Source organism: Medicago sativa, chromosome 7 (assembly GCF_051527215.1).
Source record: "Medicago sativa cultivar Bolivia chromosome 7, Bolivia_mono, whole genome shotgun sequence".
Taxonomy (NCBI): Eukaryota; Viridiplantae; Streptophyta; class Magnoliopsida; order Fabales; family Fabaceae; genus Medicago; species Medicago sativa.
Genome location: NC_140755.1, coordinates 26871496 through 26891314, shown reverse-complemented (window position 1 = coordinate 26891314; position 19819 = coordinate 26871496). Strand labels below are relative to the sequence as shown.

The 19819-nt window shown below is 32.9% G+C and overlaps 1 protein-coding gene and 1 non-coding gene across 3 annotated transcripts; both read right to left on the bottom strand.

Moving 5' to 3' along the window:
• Positions 1–1474: 1474 nt before the first annotated feature.
• On the bottom strand, positions 1475–9951 carry LOC146905260 (uncharacterized). 2 transcript variants are annotated; one of them, XR_015020665.1, is made up of 6 exons: positions 9622–9944; positions 7700–7829; positions 4694–4864; positions 3150–3758; positions 2011–2156; positions 1475–1909 (listed from the first exon to the last, which is right to left on the bottom strand). XR_015020665.1 is itself a non-coding variant. In XM_085730885.1 (5 exons), exons 1-4 carry the CDS (start codon positions 9706–9708, stop codon positions 3154–3156), a joined length of 993 nt encoding a protein of 330 aa, XP_085587011.1. In that variant the 5' UTR covers positions 9709–9951; the 3' UTR covers positions 1911–2156; positions 3150–3153. The 2 variants fall into 2 exon arrangements, 1 of the variants encoding a protein (XP_085587011.1); XM_085730885.1 differs by lacking the exon at positions 1475–1909 and having other exon boundaries at positions 1911–2156; positions 9622–9951.
• An 8527-nt stretch (positions 9952–18478) lies between these two features.
• LOC146905259 (signal recognition particle RNA) lies at positions 18479–18779 on the bottom strand. The gene has a single exon (XR_015021006.1).
• Between the last annotated feature and the right edge of the window lie 1040 nt (positions 18780–19819).

The window sequence follows — 19819 nt, the reverse complement described above, 5'->3', positions numbered from 1 at the left end:
GCTTGTACTATGAAAGAGCGGTTTAATGTAAATTTGTTTTGATCTAATTTGTGTATGCCTTCTGGCTTCTGCTTAGGTTAGTGTTATTAATATTTTTTTTGTTTCTAAGAAAAAATAACTATTGAACAAACACTAATCACTTCTTTACCAACCAGAAGAGTAATGATAATTGATAGTGATATCTTCATTTTTTTTTCCTTCTTGTTAATCAAAACCCACATTAAAATAAAGATTAATTAAGTTAGTTAAATCCTAATTGAACTAAAAAACTTGATAAAAATTAATAAAAGTTCTTTTTTTCTTTCAAACTCTTTTCACCCATTCAGTTTTTTTCACATTAATGTTTTAAATACATTACATTACTGTCTTATTTCACAAAAAAACAAATAGCCCATTATAAAAAAATTATTGAAATAACAAGTTTTTGTTGCATGATTCTTTGAGAGAGAAAGAGAAAGAGACAATGAGATGAGACAAAGATAGAAGGATTTGATGTAGAGAGACCATGATAAAATTTGATGGACTGATTTAATCTAATGGTTCAAAAAACTGGTTCAACTTGGACCCAAACTTTAAGCGGTCCAAACTAAAATCACCCTAAGATTTTGACAATAATATTCTTTACACTAGGATAAGATTTGTGTGTTTGAATAGTTATTAAACATTAATTCAAGTAATTTTCAACTATTGATTAGTTACGTAACTATAGTCCATATGGTTAGGGTTAGGGTTCATCTTCTTTAACAAACCAAAGTCCATTTCTAAACAGCACTTAATTTTAATTGGCGTGCTTTGATTTATTTTATATTTTTTAAATGTCGACCAAAAACTATATGCGTTGATTATTTTTTACATGATTATGAACCAACAATCTTCTTCATTTTAATTCAATGACTTCTTTTCAAAGTCGTTTTAATTGGTCCAATAGTTGAAGGAAAGCACTTGCTGGTATGTAACAGCACTTCCGAAAACAATGAACGAGAGAGAAGACATTTTAACTACCATTTTCTAATTTTACATACTGTTTTTTTATATTTATAATGACGTGTTAAATTTTCATTGGATGTTTCTAAAGGTGAGTTGTTATGTTCACTTCTACGCAAGTATTTCTCACATAAAATTTAAGAGAACTGCTATATAGTTCGAAAATTTCCGGTGCGAATTTTGACGAATCTTGATGCCTAAATTGAATTCAAAATCTTGTTCCAAACAATAAGATACAACTTGCTCTTAACAGTTGATTCTCCATCAGCAGTAGGGGTGGTTGTAAAGGCCATAGATTGAATTTTCTGAAAGCTGAAAACTGCTTGAAACTACCTCCACTTTCGGAACCACCGCAAGCTGGGAACGACAATGACTTCTGCAGGCCCATCGTGAAAGTGACGCACACAAACACAGGTTAAAGAGCAGGCGGTGTGTATGTTTAGATTTGGATTTGGGTAGTTGAGATTAACTCGAAAAAACATATGCCACGTCGGTCGTCGAATTTCGAACAAGGGTGCACACCCTTGTTCGCACTACATAACATTTTCCAAAATTTAAATATGTTTTTTAATCAATTTTATTACAAAAAAAATCCTTTGTGAATAGGCGTTAGTTATGTGACACGAACCATCTTCTTCATGGAAGTTTCATTACCATCACTAACACCATGTCCAATTCTTCTTCACCCAACTTCTCCATTCTTAACCATTTGTTCATAATTCGAAATTGTTCCGTTGGTTATTTAATTAGAATTTCCGATGAACAAACGCAGATTATAAGGTAAAAATGAATGATGTTGAATCATAATATGGATTTGCGGAAAAGCAACACCAACGCAGATGAAGAGTTCGCAGAAGCGCGTATACGGCGTTCTGGATGGAGTTATTCCATAACGAAGTTGTGCCTTCTTGACTCAAGCTTCCATCTGAATTTTAATTTCAAGATCTAGATTCAAATTTCCGGAAAACTTTGTGTAACACACAACTTTAAACTTTTGATGCAACTTTAAGGTGATGATTATATTACCATTGTTGAAAATCTCAGTGACCGAAAACAAGATTCTTGTTGTGAAGGAAGCTTTCTCAGAACATTCTTAGAGGGAGTAGTCGATTTTTTTTTCTTTTGCTGGGTTCTACCATGAACAACTTCAACAGTTAGAACGCACATTAAACCTGAAATGTTATTCAAACGGTGGTGTATGAGAAATAGAGTGTTGTTATTGAAAAACAATTTCTATTGTGATGATAAAAAGGAGGTCACTTAGTAAAGAGACATAAATTATCAAAATATGAAAGCTATTTTTTTTTTTGGTTTGGTCTCAATGGGTGGAAACCGCATCCTGTCCTTTAAAATTGGATTTTTCCCATGGTGGGAAACAACTTTGGTTTCCCAGGCTAAATGCCGCTCAAATTTGGTTTCCCAGGCTAAATGCCGCCCAAATTCTAACCTTAGCAGTAAACATTCGCATAAAGTTTCACATTCATTTCATATAACCTAGGTGGGAAATTTTTTTCTTGGTCACTCGGTGTTCATTTTTTTTTTCTTTTCTTTTGATGGGAAATTGCAGAAGCATTTTTCTTTTTTCTTTTGAGGATAACCACATCATTCCTAGGAAGTTAGTGAGGGTGAGTTATACCAACCCAGGTCAGTGCCTCTTATTTTTGTGCTCTGATCCCTTTTATTTATTTTTACACCTTATTACGACCTCTTTTTTTTATTCCCCACACTAACTTATACTACTTTTTATTTGAAATTTTAAGCACAAGTTTATCACTAAACTTAGAAATTGTTCCTTAAAAGACCATTCTACACACTTATTCAAAGTCTACAACTTTGTGAATCTCTAAAAGAGAAAAGTTCACGTTAAAACTGATGTGGGTTTAGTGAAACACTTAAAGTGAAAAGTTTTATTTTCATGCACAAAATCATCATCAAACTCGGCCTTTATTATTTTATATTTTTATCCTTTTTTAAATTTTGTTGCTACATTGCCTTCTACTTGACACAAACACAAATTCAAACAAGAGGAATTAAAAATAAGACATTAAAGAAGACACTAAAAGACACTAGATACTAAAAGAACTACATACCCCCCATGTTTGGACCAAACATTGTCCCCAATGATTCAAAAATAAAAATGATACAAAAAAGTAAAGAATGCTCACAAAATTATTGTGGACCGGGTGGAGGATACTGGATATGATGGTGTTGCAGCAATAATTCGAGCATTTGTCCTATCCTTTGTTGCTCAGCATCTTGCCTTAATTGCTCAGCCTCAATCCTTGCATACCAGTCTTGTCCAACCTGCATACCTTGGACTGGTTCCTGCTCCACCTGTGGACCGGGTGGAGGATACTGGATATGAAAGTGCTGCAACAATAATTCGAGCATTTGTCCGTGCCTTTGTTGCTCAGCACCTTGCCTTAATCGCTCAGCACCTTGCCTTAATCGTTCAGCCTCAATCCTTGCATACCAGTCTTGTCGAACCTGCATACCTTGGACTGGTTCCTGCTCCACCTGCTCATCCTGAACAGGCTGTTCTTGAGACATCTGTGGACCGGGTGGAGGATACTGGATATGAAAGTGCTGCAACAATAATTCGAGCATTTGTCCTTGCCTTTGTCGATCAGCACCTAACCTTAATAGCTCAGCACCTTGCCTTAATATCTCAGCCTCAATCCTTGCATACCAATCTTGTCCAACTTGCATACGTTGGACTGGTTCCTGCTCCACCTGCTCATCCTGAACAGGCTGTTCTTGAGACACCTGTGGAGCTACATCAGAGTAAAGTCAATTTCCTGCAATTCTTGTGCCAGTTCTTGCTGGGTTAGGCAACAAAATTGATTTCCGCTTGCCAACCAACAAAAGTAGAATCTCGCTGTGATAGTTTTGACAGATTCACTTCTAATTCTAGGTTTCCCCAAAATTCAATTTTTAGCCAATATGTGAAAACTGCCACAAAACACTAAAGTTCATGAAACTATAATTGCTATGGTGTCTCTATCGCTGCAGGGATGACAACCTAGGAACCATTCAAGCCGCAAGGTTTCTGTAGATGTTAGACAAAACAAAGTTTAAAATTTGAACAGTTTCCAAACGGTTTAAGACTGTAGGGGAGGTATGTGCTTTTAGGGAAATAGAGGGGGTGTGAGTGACATTTGTGTAAACCACGGGAGGTGCGTGTAATTTCCCCTAAAATAAATAATATGTCCCTAAAATTAAAAGGAGTAACTACATAGCAGAACAGAACATATGTGAACACAACCAAAAGTAATTAACTAGGCCTCATTTATAAGCTGTTATTTGGTAATTGAACTATTCGATCGTGTTGATTTAAAAGAATAACACTTTTCAGAATATCTACAAAATATATCATAATATTGTCATTCTATAATATCTTAGAGACATTATTAATATCTTACGAGCTAAGAGTTGTTTCCATATTTTAAGATCTGTCTATCGATAAGGATGATAATTGACACAATCATGGATTAGTACTTTCTTTTATGCATCATGTCCCTCAAAATGACAATAATACCAACATAATTGGATTATTTTGAGCTTTTAACTCTGTTCCTCCTTCCTTAATTAAATCTCTATTATTCCAATGGTGGCATAGAAGTACAAATACATTAACTTCTGGAACAAACTACTTGACTATCAAAACAGTAATTAATAATCACACAATATACATAGGAGTAAAATCTACCTGTTTTAGCTTTTGCCAGAGATGGCTGAACAACAACATGCATGGTGATGACCCCTGTAGAAAGCTCGCCAAAAGGTACTCGACATTGGCCCACCGTCTTGTTGTTCTCCAAAATTTTGCCAGCATTTATGAGCCTAATATCATTTGCTGCCCTTGGCATAATTTTCTTGTCTGTGAGCAAAAGACACATTTTTATAAATGGTAAGAAAAAGAAAACCGCTAAGAAATAAGGGACAAGAATATAGCACTAAAGCAACGGTAGTTAAGGATGGATATTAAGCGATGAGTGGAGCATAATATAATGGAATAATGAAATAGAATGGAACGAAATGAATAGAATCGAACGAAATGAAATGAGAGGGAATACACTCATCATTCCATTGTTTGAGAAAAAGACTCATCCTGTCCCATCCACCCAAATTGAAGAAGAAATAGTAGAAAGTGGGTGGAATAGGATAGAATTATTCCATCTTATCCTATTTTAAATAATCCAAACATATCCTAAAGGAAAAATCACAGGAGCTATGCCCCATGCGTCCATAGTAAAAAAGTACAAAATAATCATCCATAATACAAAGAACCAGATAACCTTGTAGATGGCAACATCCAAAGGGTAAAACACTTAGAAGAGGATACAAAAAGTTACTGCTTCAAATGTTGCACATTTGCACGTCTGAAAGAGAGTTTAGCAGCTGAAACTGTTGTCCAGTTAATGTCACTAACAAAACCAGAATATCATGATACATATATCCCGAAACATAATTGCAAGTAGCCAATCAGTTGGAGAAAAAATTGTGCAATTTATCTCTGATCCCGTGTCTACTAAAAATCAGAAATATAGGTGTGCCTTTTACGACAAAAAGTCAAAAAGATGAGATTTCTGGTCAACTGTACTAACTAGTGCCCCTACAGGTCTTCTAAATGCCTGGACCACCTAAGACGAGACTCAGCCAGCATTTTGATAATGAAACTATTGAAATCTTCTCTCTAAGGATTGTATTTCTAGTCTTACTCTTTATCTTGTCTAACGTGACCAGTGGCGGATTATGGCAGCAAGCAAAAAATCCGCTACATAAACATGGTATTGCAGCCTATGGTGGAAACATGGCGGATAAAATAGTTGTTGATGGCCGACACAGAATCCACCATGCCATAATGCCATGGCGAATAAAATAGTTGTTGATGGCGGATTATAGCTTTACATTTAATTATATATTAACAATGATATCATTATACATAATGATGTAAAAAGAGCCAACATAGTCAAATTGCATCACCATAACTACCAAAAGAAAGTGATGACATAGCAAAGTAAGTAGATAAACAAAGAAATAAAAGCCTCTCAGTGACCTTTATACCATTTGCCAACCAAATCTAACCACTTATTTATAATGAAATGTAGCATAGACACACTTTTCCTTTATTGACCAATAGAATTCTTGTAATGTATTGACCAAATTTTGACCAAATCTTGTACCAAAGAACACTCAAACATAAAAGTCACTTCACTTCAAACTAAATTTTGACCAAATGAATTTACAAAATCAAGTTCATTCAAATCACATTTATCAAAAGCGAAACGAAATCACGATGATCAATTGTTTTTGTTTTTATTTTGCATATCCAATTCCCATAACTCATATTCAAATGCTTAAAGATGTGGGTTGTTAAATATCACCATTGAACCTTTTCTGGATAAAGCCTACCAAATAGTTTCCATTACTAATCCAACAAATATTAATGTTTATCGGTATTTCCTGAAACGGTTCAAAAACCAAAAACAGTAAAGCTTTCTTTCTCTTTAATAACACAAGACAAGAAACAAAAACCCAACCCGAAAAACTAATCTTATGACATCACATTCACTAATTATCTTGACCAGATAAAGCAAAGAATCTTATGACAGCAAAGAATCTTATGACAACACCTAATTCAACTACCCAATTGAATACAAAAGCATTTTTATTATAAGCAAATTTATCTAACTTCTAACAAATTGCACATATAGAACTGCAAAACAAAAATAAATTAACACACAACTTGCCCCATTTGAGAATAAACATACTAAAAATTAAAAACCTTTTCCTCAAAACAGAATCCATTAACACCTCCACGAAAGAGCATCAAACAAAAAATAAAATAAGAAACCCCTTTTATGCCTAAGGGCTTGTTTGGATTGGCTTATTTGAACCTATCGACCGGCATAAGCACTAGTGAGACTGTTCAGAAGAACTTATGAAAACAACTTATGACATGTTCATAATTGTTTTCAGCTTATTTTCACAAGTTCTCCATGATAGTTTATGAAAACAGTTTATAGCTAATAAGCAAACAATTTAACCTAATCTTGTGTTCAAGAAATAGCTTATACATAAACACAATTATAAGCTGCAAATTAAACTATTTATCCAAATAAAACCATGTCAGTAGCACTGACACTTCAAACTGAAAGTGTGTCTGACATGTGTCAGTACACTACACAAACACGACACGGACACATGTATTACATTATTACATTCATTCACTTCCACTTTCTCAAATTACTATTGGTGTCTGACACATGTCGGTGTCTGACACATGTCGGTGTTGTGTCCAATGTCCAGGTGTTTGCATCTGCATGTTAGTGCTACATAGCTATTTGCCCAAGAATCAAAAACAGCTAAAAATTCAATAGCAAGAGAACCTCAAACCCTATGAAGAATGGACACAGACACAAACACTGGACATGACACGTCGACATAGATAAAATTTTGAAAAAATAACATAATTCAATATAATCACATGTGTCTGTGTCGTGCGGTGTCAAACTCTGGGACAAGCCTTCAATCAGAAGTGTCGGTGCAAGAGACCAAACAGAAAGAGCTGTATATCATTGACTTCATTCAAGCTCAAGAACTGAAATCAAAAATACCAAAAAAATAAAAAACACCCACCAAACAAAAACCAAAACAAAACACAGATTAACAACAAAAGTGATTAATGAAATAAGTAATTAAATTAATTAACCTTTGGGCCATTCAGCAAAAATCCTTTCCTTGAGCATAGAAACAGTTGAAGTTGGTGAATAAGAAAAGGGTCCAATATCTGATCCATCGTATATACGGAACTTCAGCTCCACCAATTCATCATCAGGCATCTCGAATCACAACAACAAAAATTCACAAATTTAATAATTATTATTTTACAATAACACAGTTTCACTAAGCTTCAAAAGTGATTATAGAATAACTTGGAAGCTTTTTTATGTCATTTGAAAGTGTTGCTTTTGTTTTGTTTGTAATAAGCAAGCATAGTGGTTCAGAGAGAAAGAGAGTTGAAATGAAATAAGTGATTATTGAAATAAGTTGAGATATTTAAGAAGTGAAAAATAAAATTTGAGAGAGAAATAAATAATAGATTCAGAGAATCTAAGAATAAGATAAAAATGAAAATTTGACAAACCCTATCTATCTTCCGATTTTGACGCTTTCTCTTTCTTCTTTTTTTTTATTAATTTTTTTTCTTGATAAAAAAAAAAAGGTTAGATGAGTTGGTTCGAGTTCGCAATAGTTAGAGCAGATCTCAGAACTTAATCAACACGGAGTATTGTAAATCATTCATCAAAAAGATACTTACACTAACAATAAGAGTTGAATTCACGACAGAGCAAATAAGCTATTTTTATGTTGAATGTATTTTACATTATCAACTAATCAACACAACTAGTTTTTTTTTTTGAAAGAATCAACACAACTAGTTGAATGACATTAAAAGTAGTTTAATCTTGAATAAAATCATATAGCAGTACAATAGATATAGAGGCGACCGCTATTGTGAAGACTAAAGAGTTATGTACAAAGTAAACATAATATTCCACCAACATGCGAATAACACAATATCAAACTTAATAATTATAATCAACTTTTCATTTCTCAACAAAATAAACTGTAATTTTAATCAAGATAATTTCCATCAAAATCAAGTTCTAAATGTAATCAAAATAATACTCAATCAAAATCAAGTTTTTTTTTTTTGAAGAAGCTAAATAGCCCACCCAAATTGGCACCGAAGAGAATCGAACCTGAGACCTTGCGGAGGAAATCAAAATCAAGTTCTTATAAAAACAGACGTAGTCACTTGAAACCTTATCTACAGACATAGTCACTTGTGAGACTGTTCAGAAGAACTTATAAAAACAGCTTATGACATGTTCATAAGACGTTTTCAGCTTATTTTCACAAGTTCTCCAAGATAGTTTATGCAAACAGTTTATAGCTAATAACTAAACAATTTAACTTAATCTTGTGTTCAAGAAATAGCTTATACATAAACACAATTATAAGCTGCAAATTAAACTATTTATCCAAATAAAACCATGTCAGGAGCACTGACACTTCAAACTGAAAGTGTGTCTGACACGTGTCAGTACACTACACAAACACGACACTGACACATGTATTACATTCACTTCCACTTTCTCAAATTACTATTGGTGTCTGACACATGTCGGTGTCTGACACATCGTGTCCAATGTCCAGGTGTTTGCACCTGCATGTTAGTGCTACATAGCTATTTGCCCAACAACCAAAAACAGCTAAAAAATCAATAGAAACAGAACCTCAAACCCTGTGAAGCACGGACACAGACACGTACACTAGACCTGTAAGTAGACATAGATAAAATTTTGAAAAACTGACAGAATTCAATAAAATCACATGTGTTGTGTCGTGTCGGTGTCAGACACTGTGACAAGCATTCAATCAGAAGTGTCGGTGCAAGAGAGCAAACAAAAAAAAAAAAAAGAGCTGTATATCATTGACTTCATTCAAGCTCAAGAACTGAAATCAAAAATACCAAAAAAATAAAAAACACCCACCAAACAAAAACCAAAACAAAACACAGATTAACAACAAAAGTGATTAATGAAATAAGTAATTAAATTAATTAACCTTTGGGCCATTCAGCAAAAATCCTTTCCTTGAGCATAGAAACAGTTGAAGTTGGTGAATAAGAAAAGGGTCCAATATCTGATCCATCGTATATACGGAACTTCAGCTCCACCAATTCATCATCAGGCATCTCGAATCACAACAACAAAAATTCACAAATTTAATAATTATTATTTTACAATAACACAGTTTCACTAAGCTTCAAAAGTGATTATAGAATAACTTGGAAGCTTTTTTATGTCATTTGAAAGTGTTGCTTTTGTTTTGTTTGTAATAAGCAAGCATAGTGGTTCAGAGAGAAAGAGAGTTGAAATGAAATAAGTGATTATTGAAATAAGTTGAGATATTTAAGAAGTGAAAAATAAAATTTGAGAGAGAAATAAATAATAGATTCAGAGAATCTAAGAATAAGATAAAAATGAAAATTTGACAAACCCTATCTATCTTCCGATTTTGACGCTTTCTCTTTCTTCTTCTTTTTTTATTAATTTTTTTTCTTGATAAAAAAAAAAGGTTAGATGAGTTGGTTCGAGTTCGCAATAGTTAGAGCAGATCTCAGAACTTAATCAACAAGGAGTATTATAAATCATTCATCAAAAAGAGACTTACACTAACAATAAGAGTTGAATTCACGACAGAGCAAATAAGCTATTTTTATGTTGAATGTATTTTACATTATCAACTAATCAACACAACTAGTTGAATGACATTAAAAGTAGTTTAATCTTGAATAAAATCATATAGCAGTACAATAGATATAGAGGATACCGCTATTGTGAAGACTAAAGAGTTATGTACAAAGTAAACATAATATTCCACCAACATACGAATAACACAATATCAAACTTAATAATTATAATCAACTTTTCATTTCTCAACAAAATAAACTGTAATTTTAATCAAGACAATTTCCATCAAAATCAAGTTTTAAATGTAATCAAAATAACACTCAATCAAAATCAAGTTCTAAAAGCACTTACAATTGAATCTCATAATTAAAACGACAAAAGCAAGTTCTATAAGTAAACAAAATGAAAAGTTATTAATCAAAACCATGCTTCCTCATCAAACAAAAACAAGAATGAAGGAAGAAAGGAAAAGGGCAAAAAAAAAAAAAATGAACCACAAAAGATGAACTCTAACATAAACATTAAAGGAAGAGAATACAAACCTTTGCACATACACATATCACTTTGAGCAAGAATGACATATTGTGAAATAGAGAATAATAACTCGAGCTCGAAGAAACTATGAACAACAAAACACATGAGTTATAATATTAGATCACTCAGATAATATGAAAGTACTAACATACCCTTAACAAGAATTGGGTAATTTTCAGTTATTTTTAAAGCTCTATTGTAAAACATCTGATTTATAGATTAAAATAATATAGAAAATTTGGTTCAATTTGACCTGAAATTAAATGTACTTTATGATTTTAATTTTTTAATTATAAATAAAAAGTCAAATGTATTTGAATCAGATTGTGATCACGTACATATGATTTTTTTTTACTGATGTAATGGCTTATATTAAAACGGTTTTCCCTGACTTTGTACATAGGCCTGACTTTGTTTTCATTTCTGAGCCTTGGATGGATTACTCTAATTTCCCTGCAACTTGGTTACATAGATTAGGATTAAAGATTTTCTGTTTGAATGTCTGGGAAAATCTTCAACCTAATTTATGGTGTTGCTGCACTACTGACCTTGACCCTTTAGTTCTTGATTCAGATGACCAACAAATTGCTTTTTCATTCTCTATAAACAATCAAACCTACAATATGGCAGCTGTATATGCTTCAACTAGTAATCTTAGAAGGAAAGACCTTTGGAGAAAGCTGGAACTGTTACAATCTCAACACATTGGTCCATGGTGTTACATAGGTGATTTTAATGCAATATTAGGTTCTCATGAGCATAGTGGAAGACGCAATCCTGCTAGACCTCCAATGGAGGACTTCCAACATTGGACAGATGATAATGATCTCTTTCATATACCAACTGGGGGGCGCATTCACATGGGATAATGGAAGATCTGGACTAAGGCATATAAAAAGGAGACTTGATAGATCTATTTGCAACCATCAATGGCTTGATAACTGTGAAACCATAACCTGTTCCACCCTTGTGAAGAACAAATCTGACCATTATCCTCTTCTTTTGGAGTTCAAGACTGATTCCTTAACTTTTACCTCAAGTTTCAAATTTTTGAAAATGTGGACACTTCATAGTGGTCTAAAAGATGTTATTGCTGATTGTTGGAACATGAATGTGTTAGGGTCCCCAATGCACGTTCTCAACACAAAATTGAAGCATCTGAAAGCTACATTGAAGGTGTGGAATAAAGAAACTTTTGGTAATGTTCATGATCAAGTCAAAGAAGCAGAGAAGATACTGACTGATATTCAAAACCTGATTCAAACAAATGGTCACTTTGATCATTTAATGAATGAAGAAAGAAAAGCTCAAACCACCCTAGATATAGCCCTCCACAGACAGGAAGTTTTTTGGCAAGAAAAAGCTAAAGTTAATTGGCAAGTGAATGGTGATAGGAACACAAAGTATTTCCATAGATTAACCAAAATCAAAAACAAAACCAAAATCATTTCTTCTTTGAGACATCATGATGAGATCATCACTGAACCTCATAGAATTTCTGACCATATTGTTGATTTTTATAAAAATTTGTTTTTTTCTTCTAACATTGTTTTGCAGGATCAATCTCTTGTGGATGAAGTCATTCCAAACATTATTGATGATGATACTAACAAATTGCTTACCATGTTGCCATCCATAGATGAAGTCAAAAATGCAGTCTTCAGTCTCAACACAGATGGAGCCCCTGGACCAGATGGCTTTGGAGCCTCTTTTTATCAAGCTTACTGGCAGATTATTCAACATGATGTGTATGATGCAGTCATGGAATTCTTCCAGGCTGGTGTGTTAATCCCAAACTTCAATGCAAACTCTCTCATTTTGATACCCAAAAATCCAAATGATGACACCATTGATCAATATAGGCCAATTGCTCTAGCAAACTTTAAATTCAAGATTATATCTAAAGTTTTAGCTGATAGACTAGCTCTTATTTTGCCTAACATTATCTTTGAGGAACAAAGAGGTTTTGTTAAAGGTAGAAATATTAAAGACTGCATTGCCCTTGCATCTGAAGCCATTAATGTTCTTGACAAAAGAAGTTTTGGAGGTAACTTAGCTTTGAAGATAGACGTTTCTAAAGCATTTGATACAATCTACTGGAATTTTTTGATTATGGTTCTTAGGAAATTTGGTTTTAGTGGAGTTTTCTGTAATTGGATTCTCTCAATTCTTCATTCTGCAACAATTTCCATCTCTATTAATGGTTCTCTACATGGCTATTTTCACTGCAATAGGGGAGTAAGACAGGGAGATCCATTATCTCCTCTTTTATTTTGTATTGCAAAAGAAGTGCTCAGTAGAGGAATTTCAAAACTTGTTGAAGACAATGAAGTTGACCTCATCACTGCAGCCAGAAATACTCTGCTTCCATCTCACTGCTTCTATGCTGATGATTTAATGGTCTATTGCAAAGGCAAACTATCTAGTCTTGAAGCCCTAAAAAAAATTTTCACAAGGTATGCTCTTTCTCAGGACAGGTGATTAATCTCAGGAAATCTTCAATTCATGCTGGTGGTATTTCTCCTCCAAGATTGAATCACATTGTGAATTTGTTGGGATTCGAAGTAGGCACTCTTCCATTCACTTATTTAGGAGCTCCTATTTTTAAAGGAAAACCAAAGGTTTCATACTTTCAACCCATAGCTGATAAAATTAAGAGCAAACTTGCAAAGTGGGAAGCATCCTTATTATCTATAGCAGGCAAGGTTCAACTGGTTAAGTATGTGGTGCAAAGCATGTTGATTCACACGATGACTATCTACTCTTGGCTAACTAGTTTAATCAGAGAGATGGAAAGATGGATAAAAAAAATTATTTGGAGTGGGGATACTGAAAAGTGGAAATTGGTCACTGTAGCTTGGAAAAAGGTTTGCAACAGTTTGGAAGAGGGAGGCCTGGGTATCAGATCACTTATCTGTCTAAATGAAGCTTCTAACCTCAAGATGTGATGGAATCTCCTACAATCAGAAGAGCAATGGGCCATTATCTTAAGGAACAGAGCTGTCAGAGGTAATGTCTGCATAAAACACCATATTTTTTCTTCTATTTGGAGTGGAGTTAAAAAAGAATTTTATCTATTAATGTTTAACACTAGTTGGAGGGTTGGTGATGGTAGGAAAATTAACTTCTGGATGGATTCCTGGTGTGGGAACAGTTTAGTTAACGTTTATAGTATCCCACCACAAACTCTTCAAACACTACCTGCTTACATGAGTAACTTTATTGACAACCATCAATGGAAAATCCCTGAGGAGCTGAACCAAGCCTATCCAAATCTGAGGAATCTTGCAGCACAAGTAATCCTCCCCAATCATAACACAACTGACAAATTGGTTTGGCAGCATACAAACAATGGTGAGCTTACTTTAAAAGATGCTTACTCTTTCAAAAAGAATTCCTATCCTAAACTTAACTGGGCAAAAAACATTTGGTCTAAGGATATTCCCCCTTCAAGGTCTCTTCTTGTTTGGCGAATTATGTGGGACAAGCTTCCAACAGATGAAAACCTTTCTTCTAAAGGTTGTTGCCTTCCTTCCATGTGCTCTTTATGTGGTTCTAAAGCTGAAACAACATTTCACTTATTTTTTGAATGCCTTTATGCTTTTAATATTTGGTGTTGGCTGGCTGCTATTTTAAATACTCCACTTCATTTCCAGTTAATTGAGGACATATGGAATCTTTGTCTGAAGTTTGAAAATTCTCAATGTAAGGTTGTCCTAACTGCAGCTTTAGTTAATATCTTCAATTCAATATGGTTTGCAAGAAATCAAAAAAGATTCAATAACAAGCTAATTCATTGGAGGAGTTCTGTTACATCCATCATTTCAAATACATCCTTCTCAGGTAACTATACTTCAGCAGCTGCACACTCCAACATTGCTGACTTTGTGTTCCTTAAACAGTTTAGGGTTTATATACATCCCCCCAAAGCTCCTCAAATTCTTGAAGTTTTTTGGCAGCCTCCGCCTATCCATTGGGTTAAGTGTAATACATATGGCTCCTCTAATATGCAGTCTTCTTCTTGTGGTGGAATTTTCAGAAACAAGGATGCAGATTTTCTCTTATACTTTGCTGAGTGCATTGGTCAAGAAAGTGCCTACTTTGCTGAATTATCTGGTGCCTTGAGGGCTATTGAATTGGCCAAGCAATTCAATTGGAAGAACTTATGGCTTGAGTCTGATTCTGCTCTTGTAGTTAATACTTTTAAAAACAAATCTCAGGTTGGAAATTAAGAAATAGATGGGATAATTGCTGCCACATTACTAGTTCCATGAATTTTACAGTTTCTCATGTCTTTAGGGAAGGCAATGAATGTGCAGACATCCTTGCTAATGAAGGTCTATCTTCCATCTCCTTGAAAGTTTGGCTTGATCTTCCTATTTGCATTAGAGGTCCTTTTGGGAGGAACAAACTAGGCATGCCTAATTTTAGGTTTGTTTCTTAGCTTGGAGGTTTTGGTTTGGTCCCCCTCCTTTTTTTGTACAATTTCCTTTCTTATATATATATATATATATATATATATATATATATATTGGTGGCTTAGTGCTTTGCTAAGTCGGCTCTCTTTTTGGAAAAAAAAAACGGTTTATTCATTTTTTATTGATATATTACTATTATATGTTTATATTTTGTTAAATAAGAATAAAAAACCGTCACAAATTCACAATTGAACCACGAAACACATGTGTTGCAATATTAGATCGCTCAAAGAATGTGAAAGTACTAATATACCCTCAACAAAAATTGTGTAATTTTCATTTATTTTTAAAGCTCTATTACAAAACATTTGATTTCTATAGTATGAAATTCAAATTTATACGGTGAACGTTGTATAAAGGTTATTATTGATTGTTTTAATAATCACTATGAAATGTTGGTTAAGTGTAAAGAGTTTAGGCTTCTAACATCAAGCTACGCAGTTTAAATCCCCTTGCAAATAATTTTACAAATGACCATTGATGTCATTTCATCTAATAAAAGTTTTGCCTTCTTGAAAAAAATGATGTTTGAATTATTTAACCATCCAAAAAAAGTAGTAAAAAATGATAAAATATTTAAAAACAACTTTTTATGAGAAGTTATTCATACCAATTTTATATTTGAAGCTTTCCTTAAAAAAAATATCTTAAAATAAATTATAACAAAAATATGATATGCTCTAAAATTAATATAAGAAACTATAATAAACGACCCAAAATAGAGTTCTTAATATATATATATATATAAGGTTATTGCTATCTTGACAACTGCTCTTTAGACATGTTAAAAGTGTGTGCGTGTGTGTCTATATATATATATATATATATATATATATATATATATATATATATATATATATATATATATATATATATATATAAGGTTATTGCTATCTTGACAACTGCTCTTTAGACATGTTAAAAGTATTGAACAATAACTAATTATCATTCGATAGATGCCTTTAAGCAATTAGTAGGTACCTAAAAAACAATCACTTACAATCTTAGCACCACCTTCCCCTTGTAATTTTGATTGTTTTTACTCCCAATGCACTAGTCTAGACCTATTTTCCCCCTTTCTCATGTTACTCACTCCTCTCTTTTTATTGGACCGCACCCCACTATTTTTTTTCCTTCAAAAAAAAAAAATACACACACTGCTAAGTAAGGATGAGAATAGGCTAAGCCACTTGTCAAGAACATATGACTCGGTTTCCTTAAAGTATGTCTTAGCTTGTTTATTAAATATATTAGGCTCAATTTTTAAAAAGGTGTTAATTTAAATAGGGGAGACTAAGGCTTATAGAAAATCTTACTAGGCCTATCAGGCCGACCCATATATGTGTAATTACATATACTATATTATATTGATAATTTTTTGGTTCCTTTTAATTTCCAATATCATAATTTATTTAAATAGGCAATATATGTATATATGCTTATAAAGTGAAAAAAAAATGATTTACATGCTCCGCAAAAATTTATTGGTCTATTAGTCTTTCAAGAAATATATGGTTATTAACTTTTCTACAAATTTTTCAAATGTTCTATTTAAAATCATTAGTACAAACTAAACTTTTAGACAGGCTAATGATATGAATCCGCAAGTATACGGTTCTATCTAGTAGTAAAAAAGTTATCGTTCCTCATAGAGTTTATATGAATACCAATCTTATTTTTAGTTATGATTAGCTGAAAAGATCAAGTTTAATAATTCAATGGTTTCTTGGTTTTAAATTCAGATATTATAAAAAGGTCTTAGGATTGTGGTCTAATCGTAATGACAAATACTAAACAATTTTCTATCTATATCTCTATTTTATGTTAAATTCGTTTTTAAAGACAAAATTCTCTTTTGCATTTCATGTTTCTTTTCAGAATACATGAATGTATCTCAATGATAATCAAGCTTATTCTCATGATTGATTATCATTGAGAACCTTTAAGTATAAATTTTATTATGCCTCAAGAACTATTCTCATGTTTTGTTTGTCTTGTCTAATCTCATTTGTTCTAATATCAAACTTCACTTTTTGGTCATTCGTTTGATATTTGATATAAGGCTTAAAAAAGTATGAGATTATATTAGAAAACGAATTGTAATAAAATAAAATCTAGACTTTGTTTAAATAGGATTGGATCATTAGATCATTCCAACAATCCCAAGGCTAGACAAGTCAACCCACTCGTGGTAATTGTAGACAAGCGATATAAATTAAAAGACATAGAATATAAAGACATGAAAGTAAAATGCTGGAAGATAAATTGCAGGAATGTAAAAAACAATAAAGTGCAAGAATGTAAATTGCAGAAATTTAGAACAAAAACAACTTAGAACAAGTGTAAAACTTTTGATTTCTCTACTGTAAAACTTTTGTAATTTTGATTGCTTTTACTCCCAATGCATTGGGCTAGACCTAATTTCCCCCTTTTCCCATGTTATTCACTCCGCTCTTTTTATTGCACCGCACCCCATTGTTTCACATTACAATACACATACTGCTAAGTAAGGATGAGAATAGGCTAAGCCGCTTGTCATGTACATATGACTCGGTTTACTTAAAGTCTAGTCTGTCCTAGCTTGCTTATTAAATATGTTAGGCTCAAGCTTTTTAAAAAGCCATTAATTTAAATAGGGGAGGCTAAGGCTTACAGAAAATCCTACTAGGTCTATCAAGCCGACCCATATATGTGTAATTACATATACTACATTATATTGATAAATTTGTTTGGTTCCTTTTAATTTCCAATATCACAATTTATTTAAATAGGCAATATATGCTTATAAAGTGAACAAAAAATATGATGTACATGCTCTACAAGATTTTATTGGTCTATTAGTCTTTCAAGAAATATATGCTTATTAACCTTTTTACAAATATGTCAAATGTTATGTATAAAATCATTAGTGCAAACTAGACGTTTAGACAGGCTAATAAGCAAGGTAATGCTTCTAAAAAAGTCGTGCCATACTCAAATAAAATATTTGATGGACTAAACGGCCAAACTTAGGCTTTAGTTTTTTAAACAAGGTTTAACCTATTTAAGCAAATCCCGACTCGACCTATTTCCATCCCTACAGATATGAATCCCCTAGTTTCTCTCTCTAACCCCCTTTTTATTTGTATTGTATTATCTGCCTTTTAAATTCATGAAAAATGCTAAGAAATGTTCTAAGACGCTTTTTAAAGAAATTTTTTTTTTTGACGATTTTTTAAGAGATAGTTTAAGGAGTTAGGCTCGCCACGTGTTGTGGACCGAAAGTTCAGGGCATGTGGTCCCACCACAATTGGGAGAAGTAGGTATTCATTGCTCTAGGAAACCAGCGTCACGCTCTACCCTCCTATCTAAAATCCGCAACACTCATGCCTTCACTCAAATCCCATGAGTCAGCTCTCAACTTGGAGTGGACAGGCCAACGTGTTGCATCGACCAGCCCAATCTGTTAAACCAAAGTCATGATCCATCACCTTGGTGCCCCCCACTTAGGTCATAGGATAGCGCTACACATCTCGACAATACACTTTAAGGATATTAAATTATTGCTTTTTATGAATATTATGTACTCAATGCATTGAAAATTGAAGTATTCAACTTCTTAAATGGATAATTTTTTAATTTAGAATTTTTTCGACAACCCTTAAAGAGTGCCCTAAAGAAACACGTTAACAAGATCCTTTATTTTATATGTTGAATTAGAATAGGCTTTGTCATCCTTCAATTTGTACGTAGCGATCAATTTCATCCCCAATTTTTTTGAAATAACTAAAACATCCCTGAATCTTACAAACTTCGATCAATTTCAACCCTCTATCAAGTCTCGTTGTTAACGATGATGACGTGTGATGTTAAGCTCTGACGTAGATTGCCAACTCAGATGTCAAGTATTCAGGGACGAAATTGATCAAATTTTTGATTTTTTTAGACTTTTTTTTAAATGAAAGTCATTACAAATGTTACATTGTCAAATTGATTCCTGAATTATTCATTAAAAACCATGACAGTCCATGAATTATTTCACTTACTATCAAATCGATCTCTGAATTATTTATCTTAACCATCAAAATGATCCTGATATTGTCAAATAAATGATAAAAACTAAAAGAATTAATGTGTTTAACCGTTATTTATTACCTTTTGCATGTTTGAAATGAAGTTTCATTCATCTTCAACGTATTTTTCAAGGTTTTCATGCAAAAGTGTTGAAAAACACTTCAAAATTTCTCTGTTTTCTACATCCACAAACATATGCTATTATAAATGTAATTTTGCATATAAAAATTTCTACTTGTGCTATTATAAACATATGCTATTCGGTAGCACAAGGATAATTTTTCATATGCAAAATTACGTTTATAATAGCATATGTTTGTGGATGTAGAAAACAAAGAGAATTTGAAGTGATTTTCGGTAGCACAAATTTGTACAAAGACCTTGGAGACTTCGTCGAACACGGATGAAAAGCTTCATTTCAAATATGCAAAAGGTAATAAATAACAGATTAACACATTCTTTTAGTTTTTAGCATTTATTTGATTTTATCAAGGATCAATTTGA